The sequence below is a fragment of the Sarcophilus harrisii genome, chromosome 2 (assembly GCF_902635505.1).
Source record: "Sarcophilus harrisii chromosome 2, mSarHar1.11, whole genome shotgun sequence".
In the NCBI taxonomy this organism is placed as follows: domain Eukaryota; kingdom Metazoa; phylum Chordata; class Mammalia; order Dasyuromorphia; family Dasyuridae; genus Sarcophilus; species Sarcophilus harrisii.
In genome coordinates this window covers 617,341,700-617,354,177 of record NC_045427.1, presented here as the reverse complement: position 1 = coordinate 617,354,177, position 12,478 = coordinate 617,341,700, and the positions used below count along the sequence as shown (strand labels likewise).

At 38.8% G+C, this 12,478-nt stretch overlaps 1 protein-coding gene across 3 annotated transcripts in view; it reads right to left on the bottom strand.

Moving 5' to 3' along the window:
- EDC3 (enhancer of mRNA decapping 3) overlaps window positions 1-12,478 on the bottom strand; it is a 57,118-nt gene that overhangs the window by 23,615 nt on the left and 21,025 nt on the right. For all 3 annotated transcript variants that reach the window (XM_031956600.1, XM_031956599.1, XM_031956598.1), the window contains exon 4: window positions 8,863-9,198. In XM_031956600.1, the coding sequence (XP_031812460.1) occupies window positions 8,863-9,198 (336 nt within the window). The remainder of the gene's footprint in view (window positions 1-8,862; window positions 9,199-12,478) is intronic.

Genomic DNA, 12,478 nt, shown 5'->3' with positions numbered 1-12,478 from the left:
AAATGATATAAAAGAAGTCAAGCACTTTGCGACTCTTCAAACTCAATATAAACATTAAGTATTATCACTTTTATTAGTGGAATACAATTGTTCTGTAAAGAAAAATATGATTGATATAAAGAAGCACATGAAGTCGTATATAAATTAATGCAAAATTGAAATAAGCAAAACCAAGAAAATCTTCAAATAAATTTACAAATGGAAGGAACAACAATAAAACAATCAAAACTGAATGATGTGACATTACGTCAAAATTCTAAAGCGATATGGGAAGGCACCTTTCCCCTTCCTTTGCTAAACACTTTTCCTTTCCTTTTTTTAATTCTTTGTTACAGGATGTGGCTCTCTGGAAGGGAGGGATAGATTAGAAAATATGGGGGATGTAAAAAAAAAAAAAAAAGCCATATTAAAATGTATTTGGAAAAAAAATGTTAAAGCACTAATTTCCCCTCTTTTGTTTTTATTTTAATTTAAACACTCGAAAAAGAACATTTCCAAAACCACAGAACAACAACAAAAAAAGAAGATAGCTTTTTAAAAAGCACACAAAAATTTTTGTATCAGCTTAGATTCTAGTTCTTTTCTTACATCCACTTTAGGATTAGGAAGCTTATTTTGCTGGTAGCTATTCCCTCCCTAGTTATCCTCTCTCTCTCTCTTACACCATTACTTCCCACCTCTCCCCCATTCCTATAGATTTCTCTTTTGAATTTCATGCATTTGTATACCAAACTCTGTGTATTTATGTGTATGTACTCAAGCTTCCTTTGCATCTTTCAGATATGAGTTGGGATTTATCAGAAGCCCATTCCTTCCATCTCTTCCTCTTAAGATTGTAGCATCCCAACAATGAGAAGTATCAAGTTGCAATCTGCTCCTTCTTCCTTTCTACCTTAGCATATTCCAGCTTTTATTTTCTCTTCTCTTTCCTCTCTTCAAATCTTTAGAACAGAACCAATTCAGACACTCTACCCTCTGTTTTTGTTTTTTTTTTTTTTTTGATTCCTTGAATACTCTTTGAAGATTAGGGTTCTGAAAAGACACTTGTTTTAAGAAATACCCTATTATAGCATACCATTATCAGCTCCTCTGGTTATCAAATACAAATAAATTTATCTAAGTTTCTCTGGACTCTCATGTTTATTTCAAAATTTCACTTGGCAGATGTCCATTAATTGGGGAATCGCTGAACAAATTATGGTACATGAATGTTATGGGATATTACTATTCTATAACAAACGATCAGCAAGATGATTTCAGAAAGATTTAAAGAGACTTACATGAAGTGATGCTAAGTGAAGTGAATAGAACCAAGAGAACATTATACACAGCAACAACCAGATTATGTGGTAATCAACTGTGATGAACTTGACTCTTTTCAAAAAAAATGGGATGACTCAGGCCAACTCCAATAGAGAGAGCCATCTGCATCCAGAAAGAGGACTATGGGGACTGAATGACAACATAGTATTTTCACGTTTTTTGTTGTTGTTTGCTTGCTTCTCCTCCCCCCAACCCTTTTTGATCTGATTTTTCTTGTGCAGCATGATAAATGTGAAAATATGTTTAGAAGAATTGCATGTGTTTAACCCATATTGGATTACTTGCTATTTGGGGGAGGAGATGGAGAAAGGCAGGGAGAAAAATTTGAAACAAAGTTTTGAGAAAGTGAATGCTGAAAACTATCTTTGCATGTATTTTGAAGATAATTTTTTTAAAAAAATTCTACTCACTTTTGATCTTTTCATTCAAAATACATGAAAATTTCTGCTCTTTTAAAGATCAATTTTCCTCTCTGTGAAATTTCATTCAGTTTTGCTGTATAAGCTATTTTTGATTTTAAGGCTATTTTTTTTGTCTTTTGCAATATATTCCCAAGATCTCCTTTCATTTTTAGTAGAAGCCGCCAGGGCTTGTGTGAGCCTGGTTGTAGTTCCTTGGTAATTGATTTTCATTCTTCTGATTGCTTGAATTATTTTCTTTATGTTGAGTCTCTGAATTTTGGCCTTGACATTCTTGGGAATCTCCTTTCTGGGTTTCTTTTAGGAGGGGAATGATAAGATTCTTTCTAACTTTGCTCTCTGTCTCTAATAATTCTGGTCAGTTTACATTTATGATGTCTAGAAATATAATATCCATGATTTTTTTTTTCTTCTCAGGATGAGCCTGTGATTATTTCAAAAGGTGGAAGGAATTATCTTTATTCAATTTTTCACAAGTGTTTTTCTCTTCTTCCCACTTGCCCTTCTCCCAACTGAACAATAACAAGAGAAAAACCCTCACAACAAATATACATAGCCAAGCAAAATAAATCTGGCCATATCTAAAGATGCATGTCTCATTTTAAGTTTATCAGCTCTTTCAGAAAGTGGGTAGCATGCTTCATCTTCAGTCCTAAGCAATCATGCTGTCACTGCCCTAATGAAAATTATAGTCTTTCAAAGTGTGTTTTTTTTTTCTTTATAATGTTGTTAGTACATAAATTGTTCTGGTTCTTTCACTGTCATCAATTCACAAAAGTCTTCCCCTTTTGCTTATTGTGCAATAACAGGTCTTGTCTCTGATTATATTGACTAACTTTGCTTGAGTTCCCCTGCCCCTTCCTTCCCCTACAGCTCTGGGAAGAAGATGTCACTGTAGTTTCTCATTGGGCTTCTTATTTATTGTTTGATCCAGGGCAAACTTCCAGGTTTTACTAAGTCAGTGAAGGTTAGCCATCTTGGTGGGAAGTCAGTCTTTCCTCTTTTGAAAAAATCTTGGGCTAGCTTGATGGTGCAGTGGATAGAGCACCAGCCCTGAAGTTGGAAAGACCTGAGTTCAAATCCAGCCTCAGACATTTTACCCTGGGCAAGTCATTAACCCCAATTACCCCCCTACATTTCCCCTCCAAAATCTTTATTGAGATTATTGTCCCCTCTAATGACTCTCTGGCTTTTCCCTTTCCTTTCTCCCACTTCTAAACCATTCCAACAATTAATTTATATCAATGGCTTCTATTTCCTGATTCTTTAACCAGGCTCCAGAGACACAGGATCTGGGTTGAAATCGCATCTCTGAAGCTCACTCCTATGTAGCCTTGGGTTCTTTCTTGAGTCTCAGTTTCTTTCATATACAAAATGAGTAAAGTAGATTAGATGCTGAGATCCATTTCTATAGGTTTCTAAAACCTCTTACAATCTGGTATCTGCCTCTTCCATTTTCATGAAGCTGTACTCTTGAGGATTATCAATGACTTCTTGGTCACCACACCCAATGGCCTTTTCTTAATCCTCCTTTAAAAAACATAGAATGCAGGGCATCTAGGTGGCGCAGTGGATAGAGCACCAGCCCTGAAGTCAGGAGGACCTGAGTTCAAATCTAACCTCAGACACTTAACACTGTGTTAAGGCTGTGTGACCCTGGGCAAGTCACTTAACCCCAATTGCCTCACCAAAAAAAAAAGAAATTCTACTTTCTGCTCACATTTTGATGTGTGACTTTAGAGGAGTCACTGTTTCTTAATTTGTAAAACTTAATTTGTAAAACAAAGGGCAAGGTTCTCAGGCTTATTGCACTTAAGTTAAGTGTCTTGGGGCCACATTTGAACTCAGGTCCTCCTGATTTCAGGGCTGGTGCTCTATCCACTACACCAACTGGCTGCCCCCGAAAGTAGAATTTCAACCCAGACCTGCTCCTCTAGTTTCCTTCCCACTATACTATGATTTCTCTGTGACAATAATGACCACCTTTTTAAAAACTCTGCTTTTGGCTTCGCTGATAGCCCTGGTTTTCTCCTACACTTTGGCCCATTCCCTGACTCCTTTCTTGATTCTTTGGTGTTCAGTCCTTTATTCTTCTAGGAGATATCACTCACTGCTATAGCTTTATAGAGTACCTAACACTCATTCTTGAAGTTCCCCTGTTCCCATCGTCACTTTAAATTCCATATTATCTCCTATCCCAAACCAGTAATCCCTCCTGACCTCAATATTTCTGTCAGTTACCCCCAGCCTTCCTAGAGTAGCACAGGTTTCATCAAAATTTGGGAGCAAACTCTGTCCGTTTCTTCCTCTAAATAACAAGAGTATCTGGTCTCTAAAAGTCATCTTTCAAATCCATTCTTTCTTTCCCATTCTGAAAATCACTATGAAAACTATGTCTTAATACCTCATTCTAGTCTAGTATAAATAATAGCCACTAGTTTCCCTGTTTCCAGTTTCTCTCTACCTCCAATTCATTCTTTATAACTCTGCCAGATTAATTCCAAGTCCTAAAATACTCTGCAAATAGCTTTCCATATGGATAATAGCTCATTAATGTTTAAAGTTTGCAGGATTTAGACTGAATTCATTCTGAACTATGGAGTTTAGAGCTCATTCAGTCTAATTACTCTTTTTACAAAGAAGTTAATTCTAAATAAATAATTTAGAGCAAAGGTACAAAGGAACAGCATTGATTTAGACATGTTCTTTCTTTCTTAGAAGCTGAGGCAGAACTGACCCAGTGGAAAGAGAGGAATATGGAGTTAGAAGACTATCACCTACGGCTCTTTTCTACCACCCATCCTCTAGAAGAACTCAAGACAATCTTTTCACTTTTCTGGGATTCTTAAAAGAAAGAGGCTCTCTCCAGTTTAGACATTTTCTGAGTCTGTATTGATTCTTTAAACATTCCATTTGACGGGCTGATTTTCAACTATTCCAATAGTTGTGAATCAAGTTGGATATGAAATCCTATCAGGAAGTTTTTATCCCTAGGCTCTGACCTTTGCTCATTTTCCCCTCAGAATGGGCAGGAATTCATTGTGCCATCAGGTGACTCAACAATAAAAACCAAATATTTCTTTGGGTTTTGAGCAGAGAAGACATTTTTCTTAGAAGCAGCATGCAAGCAAGATATTTGCTTCCTGACATCAAACACTGCTACCAGAGGTTCTGACTATCAAACAGTATTTCCTTCCAGCTCTGCTGATAATCAAGCAGAAAAACCATAGTAGCCAAGTAAGTAAATATGTTATTTGCATCATCTTGTGCCTTCTAGGCACAAGTATTCATGGGAAGCTAACTCAAGCCTATGGATATTGTTCTCATGATGCATACTCACAGTTGGCTCAATGCAAACACCAACACTCTCCTCCCTCTTTCCCCCAGCTCTTCAGATAGATAATGGATGGTGTCCAAAATATCTGTATTTTAATATGTTTATTGATAGCAACTCTGGCTAATGAGCTTCATGGGAGAGGAGAGGACTGAAAACCCTGTCAAAAGATTTTTTTTTTAATTAGGCAAATGAAAAGGGTAGGAAAATATGGAGAAAGAACTAGAACTTGCCCACCTCTCCTCTTTTGGGGAGAAAATATCAAATAACACATGCTATTTGATGGCAAAATCCCTCCCCTACCTTCTCCAACAGTTCTCACCCACTAAACCACTCATTCCATGTCAAGGCTGTGTTTTTCACATGCGGAAAATATTCCTGCCACTTTCTTGAAAAACTTCCATTTTCATGAAGCTGTACTCTTGAGGATTGTCAATGACTTCTTGGTCACCACACCCAATGGCCTTTTCTTAATCCTCCTTTAAAAATCATAGAATGCAGGGCAGCTAGGTGGCGCAGTGGATAGCGCACCAGCCCTGAAGTGAGGAGGACCTAAGTTCAAATCTAGCCTCAGACACTTAACACTTCCTTGGCTGTGTGACCCTGTGTACCATCCCACAAACATGAATTTTTAGTTACTACTCAAAGCATTTTATCTTGAAACAGGGGGGAAGAAAAGCTAAACACACTTGTATTTTAAAAATCAACTTCAAAAGTACAGGAGTGAAGAAAATAGAAAATAGCAGTTTATACAAGGAAAGCTATAGGTATTTTTAGTGGGCCACAATTTCAATGAGTGAAAAAGAGCAACAAAGCTGCCCTACCAACATAAGGGAAGGACAAAGTCAAGAACCAGGGGCTCTGCCATGGGCTCCAGAGATTCTCACCAAAGGTGACTGGAATTACCAAAGGAAGCCCAGTCAAATAAACTCTCCAGTTCTTGAAGTTCTGGGTGTCTATGACTAGAGAAGAGAGGACTTCTGAGATGTTAAAACTAAGGTATCACACTAAAGTCTGAGAAAAACAACGGTACAGTTGGTGGCTCAGGGCACAGAAAACTGGGCCCAGAATCAGGCGCTCAAATCCAGTGCAGACCCTGACAAGCTGAGTGACTCTGGCCAAGTCACTTAATCTCTGCCTGCCCCAGACTATAAAACGGGGACAATAGGAGCATCTCCCTTGCAAAACTATTGTGACATCAAATGAGATATCTGTGAAGTGTCCAGCACCAGGGCCTGGCACATAGCTGATGCCATATAAATGCTTGTTCCTTTTCCTGTTTCTCACCTATAACTTTAAGCTGTGGTATAGGATTTTATTCAGGATCAAAGACTTCAGGGGGACACATAGCAAGCTATATGTTGTGCCCCTTAAAGAAATAATTGCGTTCTTTCTTCTTCTAGCACAAGAATAACCCAGGCTAACTCCACAGATGACAACAATTGTCATAATTTATCATAAAAATACTTCTATTGTGTTAATTTGTATTATATTTATTAACACTAGTAAAATGCATATCAACAAAAATAAACAATGTATTAACAATCCCAAACTGTAATCCTAGGCAAAATGTTTTTGCCTGAGCTACTGAATAACTAACAAAACAGAATGATGAGTCTGATATCCTAGGTCTCTCTTTTGATAAAACAAGCAAAGGTCAGGCAATTACTCATTCATTGCAACAAGTATTTATAAGTGACGACTCTGCCAGATGCTGCACTTTTCATGCTGATAATCCCCCAGGCATCTCAAATTCAAAAGAACTCATAATCCTTCCCTCAAACCCAACTCTCCTGCTCAGTTTCCCATTTTCAGTTGAGGGGCTACCATCCTTTCAATCACTCAGCTCTGCAAGCTCAAAACCTCAACTCTATCATTTTTATGCAGCCCGTATTCAATGAGCTATTACATCATCTTTTTCACACCTGCTTCCATCTCCTTTCTCACAGGACCACTACCCTTCCCACCTCTCCTCCAGATGACCATAAGAACCTAGTCTCCCAACATCCAGTCTCTCCCTTTCTGGGCTACCTTCCACAAAACTGCCATATTGATGCTTTGAAAGCCCAGGTATAATCATAATCATCAACTCAAGAAGCTTCGGTAGCTGCCTCTGGCTTGGCATTTAAAGCCAATTTACAATTGGTCTAGTCTATCTTTCCAGGCTTAATTAGTTATTACACTCTCTTATTCTATATCTCAGCCAAACTGGCCCACTTGTTGCTCCCCATTCACTATGTTCCATCTCCCATCTCCACTCCTTTGCCCAGACTGATCCCTATGGAGGGAATGCACCGCCTTCCTCACCTTGCCTCATAAAATCCTTGTATTCCTTCAAGGCTCCAGCTTATAATTCTATATAGGTAGAATACAGAATATAAAGGAAATCAGAATATAAGCATGCTCTATGAATACACAATGGTGATCTGATATTAGAAGAGGGAGAAATGAGAAAACTGGGTCTGAATAAATGTCTCTGCATGACTTACTTAAATTCAAAGATAGTAAGGCAGCACAGCAGACAGAGCACTGGACCCAGAGTTAGGAAGTCCTGAATTCAAATCCAGCCACTCAGACATTTATTAGCTAAGTGACTCTGGGCAAATTGCTTAACCTGTTTGCCTCAGATTCCCCAATTGTAAAAAGCAGATATTTATAGCACCTATCCTCCAAGGTTATTGCAATGTTTGTAAAGTGTTTAACACAGAGCCTGGCAGATAACAGGTGCTTAATAAATGCTTGTTTCCTTCCTTCCAGTGCTGATGCTAAATTCAAGTTACTCCAATACTTAAAGGATGTGATCTCATCAATATAAGTTCTCCCTCAAACAAAATAGATGAACCTTCCATTACACAATGGTCCAGAGTTGAATGGCCTAAAAATTTATCTGTGTGCAAGTAGTGTGAGCAAGGAAAGCCTACAGCTAGACAGCTAATGCAGCCCTGGGGCCTTAGCACAAATCTTTCCAGCACTGGCCACACTTAGAGCAGCCCCGAGCTGTCACTCACATGACTTCCCTTTCAGAAACCCAGAGAAGCCTTCATTCTGTGACATGGCAGTGGAGTCTGACTTTAATGAAGGGAATTTATAATGACTACAATAAAGAGGGAGCCAAAGGCTGTTAGGCAACCTATTCCAGGTATATAAAGGAATTAACTTCTTGAAATCAGCACATGGCAGCCATGGAATAGTGGAAAGAACAATGGATTCAGTTAGAGGGTCTAGATTAGAGGCCTAGCTCTGTTATTGATTATCTGAGTGATCCTGAGGAAATCAATTTGTAATAAACACCTCAAGGAGCTATTATGAAGGAATTCCATCTCCTCATATACAACAGGAAAATAATAACGTTTGCATAAAATATTACATAGGATTGTTCTGATGACCAGATGAAATTATAAAAGATTAATTCTCTCACCTGTAAAATACAGAGATTAAAAGGCCTCTCCTCTATGGTTCTTTTTCGAATTCTAAATGCTAAGATCCTATATAGAAGTAAAGTATGTGTAAACTAAAAACATCAGTCATTTCCATTTTTATATAATGCAACAATACTCTGATTATTTGGCAAGAATAAACAAATATACCACAAAATCTCTTCTAAATAAACTACCTTGCAGAAAAATAAGCTATTTTTGAAGGATCCGGTCAATCCTATAGTCTTCATGGAAAGAATTTCAAATAAATAGTTTACTATTTCATATATACCAAGGAAGGAAAGTTACTCAACAAAATCCAGGAAATTAGAGAACCTGAACTGAATAGTAGAAGAAGTGATTGACTCACCAGTACAGAATTCTTTGCTTGTATTCTGGGGCACCATAATCCGTCGGTAGACGATTGGTTCAGATTCTAATATGTTTTCATCATGACGGTATCGAGCGGGTCTTTCATTTGGGGTGCCTCGGGAACGGGTACCACTCCTTCTCTCATAAGTATCAATCTCTTCAAATACAGCTGCTTTGTCAAAAAGGGCCAGGTTCCCTTCAAAGTCAAAATCTGTGTCTGGGATCTCTTCAATATCATCCCCAAAACATTCATCATCTTTATTCTTCATCTGGCCATTCTTTATGCCACTTTTCTTTGGAGTTGCTTGATTTGGATGTCGACTGCTAGATGACCCTAGAGTAAAAACAAAAACCATCAAATCCATGTGGTTGGTTAATTGGCCAAATAGTCTTCTGGCCTAGCCTTTAAATTTGACCACAAATGGAATCCAAGAAACAACTAATCAGAACAAACAATTCTCACTTTACATAAAATTCATATTATGAAAATTTGATATTACTTAAGGAATTTGGAAAGAAATCTACATTAAAAAAAAAAAAAGCTACTTATGTTATCTTTACAGTACAGTATTGTACTTTCTTTCACCAGTCTTGTTTCCCAGTTCAGCAGTTCATGGCCTCTCAACACTGCCACACCATCATCACCACCACCAAAAAACCAAACCATAACCTTCCAGTAAAAGCAGAAGAATGGACATGGGAGAGACTAGCATGGCTGATGGACTCCCCACCCCCCAACTTGACTTGAGACCTCATGTGCTAAGAGACCTTTGCCTTGCTTCCCCCAACATGTATTAGAGCTTGGGTATTAGAAGTCTATCCCTCTCTCCCATGTCACCTATCCTCTCTTATCTGTGTCTGGGTTATACCCCAATACGTCTGCTCTGATATGTTCTTCCTCTTAGTTCTGGACAAGACCCCATATGGTTAGCCCCAGCCCTGTCCCCTCATATTCCTCCTCCTGCTCTCAATTCTCTGTCTGCATCCTTGGAATCCCCTCCACGGGGCACAGGGTCCCCCTTGCCACCTCTTTCTCTTCCTCATGAATGTGAGCTAATCCACATTACATAAAAATTTCTTTTAAGTAGAAGTCTGCAGAATGGTCGGTCCACTTACTTAAAAGTAAGAACTATCTGGATAGCCAAGTATTATGTTAACTTTCCAATGCAGGTTTCTACTTAGCAGAGAATCTGTATGGAGTGTGGAGCAGGAGAGCCTAGGACAACAGTAACTAAGTAACAAAATGTGAAACAAGAGGAACCTTCTTTCATTGTTACTGCTCTGGGTTCTGCCCTCGGGAGCCAAGCAGTTCAGCTACCTGATGACTGTCCTTCAAAAACTTAAAGGCAATTATCCCACTCCATTCTTCCCCCTAAATGTTCTCCTTTCAGGCTAACATCCTCTGTTTCTCCAATTGATGGACACATCCCCCCCCCCCTTATCCCCTGCCTTAGTCTCTTCTATTGAAGCTGCAGAGCACAGCAGCTAGCCTTAGACTGCCATATCACATAAAGCAATCACTCACATACTAGATCTTGCTCAGAGCAGCAACAGCACTGTCCAGCCTCACCTTTCCCATCTGGTCCTTGGAAAGCTGACTTTTTGAACCCCAGTGTCAGACTGTAGAGTAATCCCTATTACACATTATCTTCGTTCATTCATTCAACAAGAATTTATTAAGTGCTGACTAAATGCCAGGCCCTGTGTTAGGCACTGCAGATACAAGGACAAAACAAAACCAGTCCTCAAAGACATTCTATTGAGGGAAAAAAACCCATGGGAATAGATACAGGAAATTAAGTAGAAAATATATGAAAAGTAGATACAAAGCATTCCTAGGGGGCCCTAAAAAGGTAGAACTAGATAATGAGGGACATGATGGGGAGAACTTAATTTGGCTTCTTATAGGAGGTAGAGGTTCAGCTGAGCTCTGAAGGAATCTAGGCATTTTATGAGGCAGACATGAGGAAGGCAGTATATTCTAAGTCCAGGGATCAGCCTGGGCAAAGGAACGGAGCTATCTCCAAAGGAGAAACTATATTCGTCAATTTATAAAGATTGTTTTAAAACACATTGGTAGTAAGCTAAAGACTGTCTACATCTAGAGCCCTATCATAAATAACAGTACAAAACTGGTGATAAGCCAACAAGGTCAGAAAAATAATTTCATTAAGGCATTTCTTAACCCAAGGACTGGTCAATATGTCCTTAAAGAGATATGGTAACAATTTGGGGTTGAATTCAAAGAAATTATAGCACACAGAAATAGCAAGATAATAATAACTTCACTGTATTGTGCTTGTTACATCACATGTTCAGAACATGGCATTCAGTCACGTGTGCCACATTTGAAGATAATTTTATCAAAATATGTCCAGATGACTGAATGACTGAGACTGCTGATAGAGGATTAACCTATGTTTTCTTTTAAATAGTTGGGAGAAACTGGGAATGTCTGACCAGAAAAGAAGATCTAAGGGAACTGTCATTTGAAGAGTTGCTATGTGGAAGAAAGACTAGATTTATCCTATGTAGTAAACAACTCTTCTTTACTCTCCACTCTGTCCCTGCCAAAAACCAAATAGGAACAATCACTAGAAATAAGTCTGATTTTAGCTTACCACAAGGAGGTACTTTCTATTAGGACTGATAGACAATGGAAATGTAAACCTTATGAAATAAAGAGGTTCCATAACAGAAATGGTGACTTTCCAGAGTATCATATATGTAAGACGTATATCAGATGGGATGTCAGGTTAGATACTTTGAGAATCCCTTCCCACTCTAAAACAGGAGGGAAACAAAAAGGGAGAGAGAGGAGGAAAGGAAGAGAGAGAGAAGGGAAAGAGATGGGAGAAGGGAAGGAGAGAGAGAAGGGAAGATCACGGAGTTGGAAATATGCAGGATTCCCTCCCATTTCTGCCATTTAACCTCTTAGGGATTCAATGAACTCTCCAGGACAATCCTATCAGGTCACAGGTTCACTGTCTAGAAAGTTCACAATCACAAGCTAAAATAGCAAAATACTCATCTTTTTTCGTCCTATAGCAAGTCAAGTCCATAAGCACTGATTAAGCACCATTATTTGCCAGTCACTACACTAAAACAGTGCCTGCTCTCTTAGAGCTCACAGTCTATGGAAACAACAACATGAAAACAAGATATAAACAGAAGAAATTGAAAATAATCAACAAAAAATAGTGCATTAAATGCATTAGGGGAAACGGGAAAGACTTCCTATAGAAGGCAGAATTTTGGCGGGGCCACAAATTAAAGATGAGGAAATAGAGAATTCTAGACTTAGAATAAGTGTCCTGTGTATGAAATAGCTAGGTGGTCTGTGTCACTGGATTGTAGTGCATGGTTGGACAGGGGGAGGGAGAGAGTCAGGTTATAAAGAACGTTAACAGCAAACAATAGAGCCACTGGAGCTGACTGAATGGGGGGTGTCAGAGTCAGACCTTCCCTTTAGGAAGATCGATATGACAGCAGGATAGAGGTAGAGAGCTGTCTGGAACAAAGAAAGCACCTGAGGCAGGCAGACACCCTCCACACACACACTGCCTCCCAACAGCTGCTACAACAATCCAAGTGTGAAGAGAAGTGGGCCTACA